The sequence below is a fragment of the Canis lupus genome, chromosome 25 (assembly GCF_003254725.2).
Source record: "Canis lupus dingo isolate Sandy chromosome 25, ASM325472v2, whole genome shotgun sequence".
NCBI classification, from domain to species: domain Eukaryota; kingdom Metazoa; phylum Chordata; class Mammalia; order Carnivora; family Canidae; genus Canis; species Canis lupus.
This window is the reverse complement of record NC_064267.1, coordinates 42,798,895-42,814,701: the sequence shown is the minus strand read 5'-3', so window position 1 is coordinate 42,814,701 and position 15,807 is coordinate 42,798,895. Positions and strand designations below refer to the sequence as shown.

General features: G+C 53.0%; 1 protein-coding gene and 1 long non-coding RNA gene across 3 annotated transcripts in view; both read left to right on the top strand.

Annotated features, from left to right (window-relative positions):
• The first annotated feature begins 9,911 nt into the window (after nucleotides 1–9,911).
• LOC112670148 (uncharacterized) lies at nucleotides 9,912–10,838 on the top strand. The gene is made up of 2 exons (XR_003142798.3): nucleotides 9,912–10,328; nucleotides 10,595–10,838. It is a non-coding gene; the product is annotated as an uncharacterized LOC112670148 (long non-coding RNA).
• Nucleotides 10,839–13,962: 3,124 nt separating this feature from the next.
• Nucleotides 13,963–15,807, top strand: part of LOC112669869 (nuclear body protein SP140-like protein) — a 42,482-nt gene continuing 40,637 nt past the window's right edge. For both annotated transcript variants that reach the window (XM_049101316.1, XM_049101315.1), the window contains exon 1: nucleotides 13,963–14,220. In XM_049101316.1, the coding sequence (XP_048957273.1) occupies nucleotides 13,997–14,220 (224 nt within the window). In that variant the 5' untranslated portion in view covers nucleotides 13,963–13,996. The remainder of the gene's footprint in view (nucleotides 14,221–15,807) is intronic.

The window sequence follows — 15,807 nt, the reverse complement described above, 5'->3', positions numbered from 1 at the left end:
GAGGGAAGACAGGGAAATAACTGATCAGGCAAAGGGTCAGGAGAGACATTCTTAGGGAAGTGATATTTAAGCTGGGGTCAAGGAAGAGTGGGAGTTAACTTGGAAAACAGTGTGGGGAAGAACAGTCCAGGCAGACTGACAGCTTGTGCAAAGGTCCTGTGGCTAGGGGACACAGGACACATTTGATGAAATGGATACAGGGCCCAGGGACAGGGGGAGCTCGGTATGAGGAGCTCATCTCCTTGCTGTCAGGCTGATCTGAGGCAAAGCCTGACATCCAGGCCACACACTGGGATGCTACTGCTTCCCAAATCCCCTGGACTGCCATGGGCTGCAGGATGGGTCACCCAGGTTCGATGGGGTCAACTTTGCCCTCCCCACCCTTCTTGGCACCTCATAGCCAGTGTCCTACCATAGTCTATCCCTGTGTTGTTATGTCTATTTTTCTAGAGGGACCAGAGGGCCCTGCGGAGGGGATGGTGGGGGCCGGAGTCCTGGGAAGCTCATACTCAGCATTGCTGGGGCACGGAACCTGAATGCTGTGACAGGAGCCTCAGGGTAGCTGGGCAAGGGGCCTGGCGTCAAATGGGAGGACCATGGTGAGGACCACAGGGCATGCATGAGAGGCCGGAGGGACAGGACTGTGGGGGCTACCGAGGGCTGTTCTGACCTCAGCCTCCTCTCACCACATGCCACAGGGCCTTGACTTCCTCTTGTGAACAGAGCGGTAGAACACATCTGCCTGGGTTGCCCAGTTCACAACCCTGTGGTGCCCTGAGGCCTAAAAGGGGTGAGGGAGGTGGGCAACCACTGCCCCCATCTGAACTGGTGCCATGGTGCCCCCCTGCCTCCCCACTGCATCTGACCAAGCCTGGCTCTTCCAACTCCCTGAGTGCAGCTTTACCTGTCCCGCACCTGCTCAAAATCCTCCTGAGAGCTCCCCTTGGAGCACAGTGAAAACTCGGGCCTGGAGTCCACAGACCCCGAAGCTCTGGCCTCTGACCGCCTCCCAGTTACTCTCCTCCCAATCCCATCCCTCGTCAGCCTGAGTTCTCTAGAGCAGGATAAGACCCTTGGCAATGGGTTTCCTGTTTGCTGACCAATAGCCAGTCCCTGCTTCTTCCTTGATTTTAGTTCCATGGGTGCCCAGCCTCAGGATGTCAGTCTATCATGACAGTCTCATTCCCCAGTTCTGGCTCTCTCACAGCTGGGGAAGGCCATGTGACTCCGTTAGCTCAAAAAGAGGTCGGAGGGGATCTCCTGGGGGTGAGGCAGTGGTTTCCAGAAGTGCTTTTGGTTTCCTAATAACTGGGAACATCTGTTATTGTTATGCTTGGTACCACCTGTTCTCCTTCTTCCCCCTTTGACTGCAAATGTGATGGCTGGAGCAGGAGCAGCCATCTTTGAACCATGAGGAAATGGATGACGGAAGTTGCCCTATCATCAAAAGGTTATTGAACTAGCATCAACACCTCTCAATTTCTGGACATCGTATTATGTACACCCCCTTGTTCCTGTAAGCCACTGTAGTCATTTTCTCTTGCTTGCCTCTGAATGTCATTACCACCTGATAACACCTATTCAGGAGTCTAGCCTCAGATTTCCTTCATCTCCTCAAGATGACTCTAACCTCTGCTCCATTTCAGCACCAGACCACATCCAAACCCTTGTTATCACCTAGAACTACTCCATGCCCAAAATATCTGATACAAACTGCCCATTTTCTGAGCCAAACTCTGATCCTCCCTTAATCCCAAGGTGTTGATGAAAGGGTACCATTGATTTGGAATTGGAAAGGTATTTTGGACTCCCTGTGGAAAGAGTCAGGATCCTCAGGTAAGTTCTTATTGATACTTCTCTCCAATGTTCACCCTGGATGAAGTGTAGCTACAGCTTGGACATCCTGCTTTCCCTCTCACCCTCCCTTGTCTCTGGGCATTAGTTGTCCCTCCTCATGATCAAGTCCAGCCCCTCCGCCATCGCGCTCAGTTCTGTTTCCTCTGGTGCCTCCAGAACTTGCTCCTTCCACTCCTATCAGCCTCTGATGCCTTCAACCTCAACCCTTTTACTTTCCACTTAGAAACATGCTCAAGCTTTCCCCAGCCCCAAAGCACCTTCCTTTGACCTTGTACTCTCTCTTTGCTTTCCCTTTGCCCTGAGCTTGGCAAATGAGCCATCCTTACTGGGTGGAAAGGCCCCCACCACTCAGTCACTCCCCATCTGTGCACTCTGCTTCTACAACTGTTTCCAGAAGTCTCCGGTGAGTTCCAGATTATCAAGCTCACTGGATACATTTCATTCCTTATCTTTCTAGACTGCTCTGTTGATTCCATCTGCTGACTACGATCTCATTCCTGGGACTTCCCACTTCCTTGGCTTCCAAGATCTCCCTCTCCCACCTTGTGTTCCCCCCACTCATTAACCGGTTCTTCTGAGACTCCTTGACAGAGACTCATGGTCTGGAGACTCACGTCTTACCCTCAGAGTTCTGTGCTCAGCATAGACTGTTTTCTTCCATACTCTGCTCTATTTCCCCTTCACATTAGATTTTCCTACTTTTTTGCTGTCAGTGCCTTGGTGTCTATCTTCAGCCCTCATACTGCTTCTAAGGTTTAAGAAAACATCCTATCATCTATGGATTATATCTCTGGCTTGCTCCATGAACATTGATTGCCACATGGCTGGCCACCAAGGTCAAGTTCCCCAGGATGACATATGTGCCCTGGGGTCTTGGTTCCTGCTGTTTCTTCAGTATTACTCCCAGCCTAGTCATTCCAGACTCACTGGGCTTCCCAGTACACACCATGATGCCTCATAACTCTGAATTTTAATATACATGACCTGAAACTCCCTTTTCTACTTCTTTCTTCCCTTCCTCATGCTTACTCATCCTCAGTGCTCACCTTGGGCATTGTCTCTCTGCCAGGAGGATTTACCTGTCTGGTGTCCTCAGGCAGAGCCATGTGCCCCTTTTCTGGGCGTGCCTCTACTGCTCTTGTATCACAGCACATGTGGCAGATGATCAGACCCAGCCTCTCTCTCTCTCTCTCTCTTTCTCTCTCCCCCCCTCTCCATCTCTTTGTCTCTGTCTCACTCTCACACCCTCTATCCCTCTGCACACTTTCACCACGGTCCCCTTGTGGAGCTTTACTTTACATGTGGCACTGACACAAACTCTATGTCACTTCCCAGCTGCACTGTCCACGAACTAGCTTCCAAAAAAAGCAGCAGCACCCATGGGCCTCGGGACTCCCTTTCACATCCCTAGGAGAAAGTGATTAGGCCACCTTGGGTGGGTCAGGGATGACCCATGGGAAAATTGGGGGTAGGGGTTGCAGAGGCATTTCCTGAAACGCAGGTTGCCTATCTGAGCTGCAGCCTGGAAGGAAATGATTCCCATTTCTAGTATAACTGATTAAAAAAATAAACCCTGAAAAAGAAACTTCTAGAAAACAGCATTAAAGCTGGTTTCTTTTCCCCATGTCCAGAACCAGCATCTCCTATGGTTCCTATGAAGTTATCTGGGCAGAGCTGTCTGCTGGTCATCTTGCTGTTAATACTGCATTGTGATTCATATGTTGTTGAAAATCAGGATTTCAATTGATTCTTTGCCTGAAGTCCTCTTCTTTGAGGGCTCACAGAAATGACATTGGCTCAATCCCTAGCATTGGTTTCACGAAGGCCTGAGTTGGCAGAGGTTCCTTGGGTGGTCCTGGGATCCTGTGGAAGCCCTGCTTTGACTTTTTTGGGCCTTCACCCCTTGGACATCAGTTGGGTGATCTGGGGAAGGGAAGGCACAGGTTCAGACACCTAGGGATCTCTGGGCTCTCAAGGGGTAAATGGCCATGCATGTGGCAGGCCTTGTTGAGAGGACCTGGCAAGCCAGAAGGGAAACACAACCAAATGCCTATCCTCTGGGACCATGCAGTGAGAAAGACACACACGTAGAGGCGTGATCTCTCCATGCCTCATCCCCTTTGCTGCTTTATCTTCACAGAACTTCAAATCTGACATGCCACGTGGTTTACTTACTTATTTATTTTTTTGTCTCCCTCCCACACACTTTAGAATGTAGCCTCTATTAGGGCAGGGATTTTTTTTTTTTCTGGCTCTTTTGTTCATTGCTGCATCCTCAGGGTTTAGGACAGGTGCCTAGTAGGTAGTTAAGTATTTGTAGAGGAATGAATGAAACACTAGGAGCAAGGTCTGTGTAGGGCACTAGAGAAGTGTAATCCATTCTTGGGATTTGGAGAGGGCTTTCTGCAGCCAGCGTGCCTAAGCTGCATCTCTAAGCAGTTGCCAGGCGAATCTGGGTAGGAGGGAAGAGGGCATCACAGGCAAAAGATACAAAGAAGGAACAGCCTGGTGTATGCTTGGCCTGCCTGCCTTCAGTGTGGGAAGGCTTCTGGATGTAGGTGTGGCTGCAGTGGCTGTGAGCAAAGGCCTTGGGGGCTGAAGATACTGATTGGGTGAAAGAAGAGCTGAGGCTACAGGTGTCCCTCTTTGGGGTGGGTAAGCCTGGGTGACACACAGGTGCTCATTCCTTCCTGTGTTGGGACTAAGTAGGAGACCAGGAGAGGGGCCGTTGGCATGAGGTGGCCTCTCCCAGTAGCTGGATAGCCAAGCCCCTCTGGAGTTGGTCACACTGGACTGCAGAGCTATGGGCTCGAGTCTCACTATGGGATTTCAGCTTATAACAAGAGCGAAGCTCAGGATCTTGGTCAGCAAAGGGACAGAGGGGCTGGGACCTGGAGATGAGCACTCCACATAGCACAGGATTCCCAAGGCTGGGGGGACAGTAAGTAGATAGAGACTTTAATCCAACTCCTCATTTTGGCTGCCGCTGCTCCTACCCCTGCCACGAGAGAGTTGCTGCTGGGAAAAGACCCGGTGCAGGAGAAGGCCTCTTTGTTCTTGCTTGGGACGATGCCTTTGCTCCACTTTTAGCTCAGAAGGGAGAAGAGCTCCACCCTTGGCTTCCCGAATGGTCTGTTCACAGTCTCATGCTCAGCTGTGGCCTCTGAAGGCCACGCCAGGGGGAATCGGGCTCACTAACCCCTTGTGTGTAGACGCTGGGGCCTGTCACCACCTGTCCTCATGGTGAGTGTCCCACTGAGGCCCTGTGTGCACGGACCCTCATTTGGGACAGCCTCTGTTCATCAGAGGTGCTCTTGTGGTGCTGAAGGTCAAAAGCCCTGGGGCCCTGGGTCTGGAGGCTCCGCAGGCCCTCTGCGAGTATGCCCACTTGTCCCCAGGCCAGCTCTGCAGAGCAAGGAGTGATGACATTGAACACAGGCTGCTGCATCCTCAGAGACCATTTTGGGGGGGATCCCCGGGTGGCTCAGCGGTTTGGCACCTGCCTTTGGCCCAGAGCGTGATCCTGGAGTCCTGGGATCAAGTCCCGCATTGGGCTCCCTGCATGGAGCCTGCTTCTCCCTCTGCCTGTGTCTCTGCCTCTCTCTCTCTGTTTCTCTCTCTGTCTCTCATGAATAAATAAAATCTTTAAAAAAATTGTTTTAAAAAAAGAGACCATTTTGGGGTCCTGCAATGCTCCCAGCGGCATCACCCCTTTGACTTGTCCTACCTGGCCCCCACTGGGCCCCTCTGTGGTCAGCCTGGAGCTTGCACTTGGTTCCACTAGCAGTTCACTTGAGCCCTAACTGCCTTGCTATGTTAGCTTCCTCTGGGAAGCTCCCCATATAGACTGCAGCTCCTTCGAAGTCCAGCCCCTGTCCCCAGGATCCAAGGGTGGCTTGGCAGAGCTCAAATGTGAGGTGATCTTTGCCTGACCCTCAGGCTGACCCAGATGTGGCTGCACCCCAGGTAAGTACAGAGGCCTGCTCAGGAAGTAGGGAGCAGAGGCCAGGTAGGGCTGCTGGTGGTGAAGGGTTCCCCTCTCCCCCCACCTTGCTCCTGGTTATAGCCTGTCCACTTCCCGCCGATGCGGACATACACTTGGTTGCTTTGTATCCCCCTCCTCGCTCAGCTTAGGCTCCCTGCTTTTTCCTGAGCTGGGGATGGAGGGGGGGCAGCCCTTCCCCCGCTTCTATACAGGATAGGGAGAACCATTTTGTTAAAAGCTAGGTTGGAGGTAGGGCAGGGGGAGATCAAGTCATCTAGATTATCTAAGACAATAGCTTGACTTGTGAGGCTCTGTTTTCCTCTATAGAAGTTGAATGGCACCTAGATATTTTTCTTAATTTAACTTCTGAAACAAATCCTAAAATTCCCCCCAGGCAGATGGAGCACAGACTAAGGCGAAAGTTCAAGTTCTCATTAATAGTTTTTAAAAGAATCATATACTTTGCTACTCATCCATCCGTCAGGTGCAAATACAAAATTCTTGCTCAGAAGAAAAAGAAAGGTTTAGTTTGGCTCTCTGAGGAAAAGAGCTGAGATCTCCTCTTTGTTTCTGTCTTCCTGTTTTCTGAATCTTGAATGAGTCAAACAATGATGGAATATATTGGGGCAGCCTTTTCTTCTCCTCCCGAGTGCCACCATTCTCCTCCCTTTCCAGCCTCCTTTGTAACCCACACAGCTGTCCTACATGTTACAGAAGAATGTGAGGTATCTTCCTGTGGTCATTTGCTGTGGAGAAAGCATCCCCCCGCCCCACCCGGACCAACGCCAGGATCTCAGGACACAACCTGAACACACTCCCTTGCAGTTGTCAAGGGGAAGCAAATAGGTGGGTGGAGGCATTCCCCTGCGTTCTGCCATCTGGACGTTTGCTTGGGGAGATGATAAAGGAGAAATAAGTTGCATTTCTTCATACCTGCAAGTGTTGTCTGAGCATTTATGGAGAGAAGTCTCACAGAGGAACTGGGTCCCTTGCTCTGTAGGATTCTCTGTAGGATGCAAGACTCTCACTCGGAACAGAGAACCATAGTGATGGTGACACAGCAGCTTCATCCACCCAAGTCTCAGTAGTCTGCCCTCACCCCCACCCCTACTCATCTGCATTGGAACCCTCACAGTCCCCTTTGGCCTACATCCTATCTCTGGAGCCTGAAGCTAAAAATCTGGGACTTGGCTCCTGAGCAGCCAGTTCAGATCCTGCCTCTGGTCCTCACTGGTTGTGTGACTTCTGTTCGTCTCTCTGAGCCTCAATTTCCTTATCTATAAATCAGGGATTATACTAGGACTCAGCCATAGGGTTCTGTGAGGATTCAGTGAGATCGTGTCTGGAAGGGGTTAAGCACAGAACCTGGCATGCCAGGACTCAGGGACTCTGGTTATGCTGATCTTTACTTGCCTGGAGTCCATAACCAATTCTGGCTAAAGAGCTCTGAGCTGCAGCAGAAAGAGGAGAGGACATTAGGATCTGGTTGGGGAGATAAGATTAACCCATGGTGAGAAAAGAGGACAAATGAGAGCTAACTTGTGATACTGGCCATGGATAAATTAGGGATGAGATAAGAAGAAAAGAGAGGCCTGGGGTGTAACTAAGGAGGTCTTAGAGCTGCTGTATACAGCTGGTGTCCAGTGGGACTGGAAAGATCCTCTTTGGGTAAATAGAGGCCATTCTTATGACACCCAGTTTGGGGCCAACTGAGGCTGAGCCAGACCCTAGCAGACCCAAGTGGTGGGCTTGGAAGATTTGGTACCACCCCAAGACGGTTTGCACTTGGACTCATTAAGCACCTACTGTGTGATCGGAATATATTTGTAGAATAGTCCCAGTTTCACAAAACATTATTCCGGGAAGTATAAATACAAGACTTGCAGGCTTGCTGTTAAATATATACCTAAAGGTTTCCTGGGTAGATGTTTGGCAGAGCTGAAAAGCTCCCTTGTTCTTCTGTGATGAGAACCCAATTTAGAAGTTTTTGAGGACAAATCCAAGCTTGGGTTGGTATGATTTTACTCTATAATCACTGACCCTCCCTTATTTTTCTAGCCACGAAGAATTTCTTTACTTAGAAAAAATATTAGTTACAAGTTGTTTTTAAAAAAGATGTATTTATCTCTGAGAGAGAAAGAGAGAGAGTGTGCTGGGGGGAGGGGGAGGGGGGAAGGAGAGAGAATCTTTTTTTTTTTTTTTTTTTTTTGAGAGAGAATCTTAAGCAGACTCCGCGAGAAGTATGGAGCCTAATGCAGGGCTCCATCGCATGACCCTGAGATCAGGACCCTGAGATCACTATCTGACCTGGAGCTAAGAGTCAGATGCTTAACTGCCTGAGCCACCCAGGCCCCCCGAGTTGGTTGCTTGTTTGATTTGTTTATTTATTTATTTATTAAAAGATTTTATTTATTTATGAGAGACACACAGAGAGAGGCAGAGACACAGGCAGAGGGAGAAGCAGGCTCCATGCAGGGAGCCCGATGTGGGACTTGATCCATTGGACCCTGGGATCTCCACCTGAGCCAAAGGCAGACGCTCAACCACTGAGCCACCTGGGTGTCCCACCAAGTTGTTTTAATTCAAATACCCATTACACTAGGTTTTGCGGTTATGCAGGAGAATGGATAATTCTTTGGAGATGCCACTAAAGCAATTAGGGCCACTCTGTCTCCTTGTCTACAGCTCACTATCAAATATTTCCAATACAGGTAGGTAGATGGAGACTTGGGCAGTAGATTAACAATTGTTGCATCTACACGGAGGCTTATTGGGTGGCTGTACATTCTTTCCATTCTCTGTGTTTCGAAATTGTCAAATAAAAAGGTGGGGAAAATCCACTGGACTCTGGGGGAAAGATGAGGTAAGGGGAACAGCTGTCTTCTCCTGGCTGATAGCTTTGGGCTCTAGCCTAGGGCACTTCCCTTTTCATGCTTGAAGTCGGAGGGTTTCCCCTTTACTTTAGGGTTCCTTAAAACTTGGGCGTACTGGCTGTTCATTACAGGCTTCCAGTCTCTACTGTCTCTATGCTTTTTTTTTTTTTTTTTTTTTTGTCTCTATGCTTTTCACTGGCTTCCTCCTCAGCCTGCTGGTCCTTCTGAGGCACTACTGGGCCCTGCCCCGGCTGCCACGGCAACAGAGGAGCAGCCCCTGGAGGAGAATGAGAGCCGATGGGAGCCTCTTAATTTTTTAAGATTTCGAGATGTGGGTTCTTTGGGGGACCTGTTGCATAAAGCCCGAGAATCCCTGCAAAGCACCTGTCAGCCCTAAGTCTTGGGCAGACACCTGGGAGTCCAGGGGTGGGGGTGTCGGAGGGGAGGGAGAAGGACTAGATCCCTCTCCTTAGGTTTTGTTGGGGGGGGGGTATCTGAGGAGACAGGTCTTGTGGAAGAAATATGGTCCCATTGAACTTGTTGAGAGATTTACGCCTTCCTGATGGAGTTTCAAGGCTGATTTCAACTTTAAGCTCTTTAGACCTTACTTGCTAACTTTAGATCTAACCTCTCTGAGGCACCCGATGCCACTTTGTAATAAAGTGGTCATTCATTCATTCATTCATTCCAACCATACTTAACCTAGTGCTTATTTTGGGCGCAGTACCACACCAGCGCTGGGAACACAGGGCCCACTGTGCTTTGGGTCTGTAGGTGCCCCAGGCGCTGGGGGGAGGAGAGCTCTCTTGGGGAGGTGGTGGTCAGGGCAGCTTTCTCTGGAGGGGTGGGATGGGGGCAGGTAAAAGAGGGGTTGAAATGAGATAGAAGGAGGGGCTCTCTTGCAGGCTCTTGCAGGGTGGGTGTGGGGGACCGTGAGTGAAGGCACCATCTGATCAATGTGCATTCTCTGGCTGGATGGAGATTAGTGGGCCTCGGTCAGGCTGGGGAAAAACCTAAAATTAGCCCGGCCAGCTGGGCCTGGGCTGTGCAGGACCCCCCCTCCCCACCCTCCTGGCCTCCTCGAATTTCAGAAAGCCTGAGTGTGGGTAGGAACAGCGTGCTTTGTCCGGGTCACCGCAGGCAGAACAGGTCACCTGGGGCTAGGCTGGGCAAGGGCGTGTAGCTCCCAGGAGGGATGTGGGCTCCTCAGTCCTGCAGGGCCAGGCAAGAGGGAAGGGGGAGCCCCCACCCGCCCCCTCTCTCCTTCTTGAGAACTGCTTCCTCTTTGGCTTCCTCATTCCCCTTGCAGATCTGCAGGCTCCGGCAGCGTGGCCAGTGGCAGATCAGAAGGGTGCCTGGGCCAGCAGAGTGACAGCGACCCGACGAACCCAACCCGGGCAGAGGCCTGGATGGGCACCTTCCTGGAGCCTCGGGGGAGGAGTGACCAGTGAACCCTACCTTCACCCACCGAACCCTGTGCCAGCCTCCTTCCTGACCTTGCCTCAAGTTCTCCCATGAGTCACCACGGGCAAAGAGCAGGTGCTGTCATCAAGGCTTAGATGTTGTTTGAAAAGCTAATCTTGCCTTAGAAGGCGCTGGGGCTGGTCGCAGAGGTAAGGAGCCATGTGGCACTGGGGAAGTTGTGGGTGGGGAGGCGGGAGGACATGGCCCAGCCTGGTGGTGGCAGTTGTGGGGGCTGGGGACCTGCTGGCTGTCGTGGGGGCTGGGGACCTACCAGCCTCTTCAGTGTCCTGCACCCACATCAGATGACCCCAGCAGGTTTTTCTGGTGGGCTGAACTGTGTCCCCCCCTCCCCACTTAATTTCATGTGGAAGTTCTAACTCCCAGGGCCTTGGAATGTGACTGTTTTTGGAGACAGGATCTTTAAAGAGGTAATTATGTTAAAATGAGGATGGGCCCTCCTGCCTTATGACTGGAGTCCTCATGAGAAGAGGAGACTGGGACACAGACACCCACAGATGGAAGATCATGTGGGGACACAGGGAGAAGATGGCTAGCTATGAGCCAAGGAGAGAGGCCTCCGAAGCAACCGACTCTGCCAACTTGATCTTGGACTTGGAGCCTCCAGAACTGTGGAAAATAAATTTGGGTTATTCAAGCTGCCCAGTCTGTGATGCTTATCATGGTGGCCCCGGCCCACTAACACAGCCTCTCCCTGGAATGCCCTGTCCAGTGTCCTGTCTTCTCATCTCTCTCCACTCTGGTGGGCCACCAACTTCCCTCCTGGGCCACCAACTCTGGCTTTCACAGTCTCTGAGACGGTTACAAATGTAAGCCCTGGTGCTCATGACATTTCCTGAGGTGCTAGAACTTTCTAGATAATGAAGCACAACCGAGCATGGGCAGGAGGGCCCTGGAGGGCTTCTATAAGGAAGTGTGGTGAGGGTGAGCCCCTGATGCCCTGTCATAAGTGGCTCAGCCTGAGCTAACAGCAACAAGAGCCGCCCTTCCCAGAGCCAGGAGAGCCTTGCTGTATTCCCTGCAGCCTCCTGGGCAGCCCACAGGCCCAGCACCATCGTCTACTGAAATAAGAATTTGGGGTTCCTCTCTCTACATAACCACTTTCACCCCCCTTTCCAGCACAACCCCTTGCTTGTGTGTCCCAGCCTTGGGAATTGGCAGGCCTAGAATGGCCCGTCTACTAAAGACCTCAGCAAGTGCAGGCTGGTCACCGGCCCCCTGACAATAAAACTAGCATATACACCCCCCACACCCCCCCTCCTCAGCTTCGCATTCCTTCTCTGGCAGAGTGGAGGGGGACAATCTTCCAGAAGCAGAGCTGAGGGGCAGTCTCCATCCCCCGCCCATTAGGACGATGCTCACAGCATCAGGGAGACCCCGTGGCAAGTGTGTGTGAGAGATAAGAGAGCGCTGCTCTGTAGGATGGGGGCTGTGGACGCTGGCTCACGGGGCGGAGTCGGGGGGGGGGGCGTGTGAAGACGAGAGGGCAAGGAAAAATCTTCCTAGCCCTGGCCTGTCCATGCCACCCAGGCGCTCCAGACCTGCAGCCCCAGTCTCTGACCTCTCCTGGAGCCGTGGCTGCTGGTGGGGGTGGTCCTGGGCTGGGCTCTTGGCTCCAGCTCTGGCCTCACCAGGGCTCTGATGCATCAACCACCTTGGCTCTACTGAGCCCTACAGAGAGCAGCGTGCCAGACACCTACCCTAATGCCTACTTTCCCCTTCTTCCTACCAGCAGGGCCCTGACCGGGTGGGGGTGGGGGTGGGGGTGGCTGTGTATCCAGGTAAAATACTTGCCAGGATCTTTTCTAGCCAGTGGTGGCCACAGTTGACCTAGTTCTGCCCAATGGAATGAGAGGGGAAGTCAGCGGGGAGATATTTAAAAAAGGAAATGACTCATCTGGCATGCTCGTCCGCCCTTTACCTCTAACTGCTGACTTCACCGATCCCCTTTCTACCTTCCTAGAAGACAGATTAGATGCCTGGAGGCACAGCAGCCATCTTTCAACCATGAGGATAAGAGCCAGGTGCTAAGTGTCCTGGAAGAGGCGGGGAGATGGTGTCTGGCTGACCCCCCCAAAGATGTAGCACCAACTCTGGACTCCCAACTCAAACTTATTTTTTCTGTACAAGATAAAAAAAAAAAAAAAACCCTTCTTTGTGTAAGCCCACGTGACTCTAGTTTTCAGTGCCCTGCAGCCAAACATGGTCCTAACTGACACACAGCTCTTCCTACACAAAATCTGGTGGGTCCTTCTGAAATCTCAGCACCTACCCCAGCCCTGGAGCCGCCTCACCCATGGATGGCTGGGCCTCCACCCTGGCCCCACCACGCAGCGGGGATGGTCCAGAGGAGGGCAGGGCATGAGGTCACAGGTTCAGAGAAGGTGACTTGCCCTTACAGCTTGTAAGGAGCAGAGTCCAGCATCAGAGTCAGATCTTTTGTCCCAAGGGCACCTTTTCTTCTCTGATACTAGAGCCAGAGCTAGAGCAGCGATGAGGGGGTTCACAGCCCAATACATCTGATATGACTTCCTAGGAATAATAATAATAATAATAATAGTAATAATAATAATAATAATAATAATAATAATAATAATAATAAAATAATAGGGACTCCTGGGTGGCTCAGTGGTTGAACATCTGCCATTGGCTCAGGGTGTGATCCCGGGGTCCTGGGATCGAGTCCCTCATCCCGTTCCCTGCATGGAGCTTGCTTCTCCCTCTGCATGTGTCTCTGCCTCTCTCTGTGTGTATGTCTCATGAATAAATAAAATCTTTAAAAAAAAATAATAGATCCAATTCATTGAAGGTTTTGTCAAATGTTGCCTAAGTGAGGCCTACCCTGATCACCAATAAATCTGTGTGGCTTAAGGCCACCCCGTCTGTGGCCCCTCGCTCTGGGAACCCTAGCACATGAACAGGGCAACCATGCCTGGCACAGTCTGGAGGGTTCTCTACCCATTGTCTCCTCTGATCTTAACCACAACCTGAAGAGACAGTGCCGGCTTCACAGATGTGAAAACTAAGGCCGGGAAGTGCTGACTTGGGGGCTCGAGGAAGGCTACACCTTGGGGTGCTGGGCCTCATGGGCTGGGGAGCCCCAGTCACTGATCCATCAGGGCCCCCTCCTTATCTGGGGTTCCTTGGGCACTCAGGCCCACCCTCTACCTGCCCCACTCCTGCACCCACCCCTAAACAGGCCTGGGCGGGACCCTCGTGCCCAGGGATTTTCTGCAGAGTCCTGCCATCTGAGGAGCTGCCCAGCACTCGAGGGTGCAACTCCAACGCTGAGGCCAACGGGGGGAAGAGAAGTCAGCTTCGGGGAAGCAGCCTTCGCTGTGGTCCCCAGCGCAGCTGCTGCTGGCGTGCAGGCCGCGGGCCTGTCCAGAGAGGCGGGCTCTCCAATGCCTAGCCGGATCCACGGCCGGGCTAACGTGCAGTGAGGCCCCAGCAGGTGCCACGCCTTGTCTCAAGTGCACCATCTAGAGCTCCCCATTCAATCCCCTGACCAGCCCTGCAAAGTGGTCGCCCATATTGTCACCATTCTACAGATAAGGAAACTGAGGCTTACAGAGCTCAAGTGACTTGACCCCTCGGCCAGTAGGCGGCTGGGCTGGCATCCCGCCTGACACCATTAGCTGCCATCAGCTGTATACCCCGCTGTTACGCTGGCTTGGGCTGTAGTTGGTGGGGAATGTTCCCCAAACCCCTGCACCAGGCAGAGAATTAGGAAGGAAGCCTGTGGGGGAGAGGATGGAAAGTCAGCCAGCTAGTGTGACAAAGATCTGGGCTCCGGAGCATGTGGCCTCTCCTGCTCGCCCTCCCCATCCCCAACAACCTCTCCCTGGGAGCCGAGACCATCCCCTCTGTCCGATCCCCCCTGATTCAAGGCCACCCTGTGCTCATCTCAGCCGGCTTCACAGGGAAGGCTGAGGTGTCCCCTGCCACCAGCTCTCAGTCCACGGGGCCAGGATTGTCCAGACCCTTCCCAAAGGAACAAGGATGGCCTGGAGACGGTCGGAAGTGAGTACCAGGGGGTGAAGCTCCTGCGCTCTGTGACATTGTGGGGTGATACCCTCTGTGCTTGAAAGAGCCTTCTGAGGGCAGCGCGGGTGGCTCAGCGGTTTAGTGCCGCCTTCAGTGCAGGGTGTGATCCTGGGGACCCGGGATCGAGTCCCATGTCAGGCTCCCTGCATGGAGCCTGCTTCTCCCTCTGCCTGTGTCTCTGCCTCTCTCTCTGTGTCTCTCATAAATAAATAAATAAAATTAAAAAAAAAAAAAAAGAAAAAAAAAAGAAAGAGCCTTCTGAGGCCTTGACCCTGGGCTCTGTAAGCATGGCTTCAGGCTTCACAGCCTGGGACACTGAGGGTCAGAATGTTGGTGAAGGTGAATCGGGACAGTCCCTTCTCTGACTCCTTCGAGAAGGCAGCTCCGGGGATCCCTGGGTGGCTCAGTGAATTAGCGCCTGCCTTCCGCCCAGGCTGTGATCCTGGGGACCCGGAATCGAATCCCACATCGGGCTCCCTGCGTGGGGCCTGCTTCTCCCTCTGCCTGTGTCTCTGCCTCTCTCTCTGTGTCTTTCATGAATAAATAAATAAAATCTTAAAAAAAAAAAAAAAAAAAGGAAGGCAGCTCCCTGGGACCGCGCTGCCTCTCCCAGGGGCGGGTGCAGAAGAGTCGGGAGGGGGAGGTGTGGAGGTGTGCCCCCCCACATCTGACGTGCTTCTGTGTCTTAGGGGGACATAGGGATGGAGTGCATGTGCCCAGGAGTGTGACCCTCTCTGTTGGTGGGCCTGCCCCTGCCAGCAGACCCAGGGGCCCATGGGAGGTGGGAGGTGGCGTGGGGCGAGGGGGTGTGTGTGGCCTGGATGGCCTTGGTGGGAAGCCAGGGGGCATACGGGGCTGCACTGGGCCACGCCCGCTTGCCTGAGTGTGAGGAAGTGGCCCAGGCCCAGCTCTGGGTGCCCGCGGGCCTTGGCAGGGCAAAGGCCTAGGGCTGCGTCCGGGGCCTTTCAAGGGGCGCCTACAGGGAGGGGCTGGGCTGGGTGCCGGCTGCTGCAGGAGAGCCTCGAGGGAGGGGGTGATCCCGTGTGTCCCGGCGGGGGGGCTCTCGTGGCAGGGTTCTCACCTCCCAGCCACACTTATCCTACCGTACAGGCTGGCTTCTGGGCTCTTCGTTAGAAAAAAATAGTCTAACTGCCATCCTTCTGACCCCCTTCCCCCATAACCTGCAGCCCCTCTAAAGGCCTATCTTCACTATCAGACGCCCAGCACCCTGCGTCTCATTTCCCGAATGACTCTGCAGTTCTCGAAATTAGGAGCTGCTGTGTCTGACAAGGGGCTTTCTGTCTCCCCTGGAAAGTAGGCAACACGTGCGTTGTGGCTCCCCAGGATGCCCCACGGCTGCTGAGGCAGAAAGTGGGGGATGAGAGGACCCAGGGCCTGAACTAGGGCTGGCTCAGCAGCAGGCAGCAGCAGGTGCTCTGCACAGACAGCTGGGGGGGTGGGGGTAGGGGCTCCCAGTGCTGGGAGTGCTGGGAGGGGGCTGGGAGGGAAGCACTTCTGGTTGGGGGTGGGGAACAGGAGCAGGTGGAGAGGGGGATATTAAGG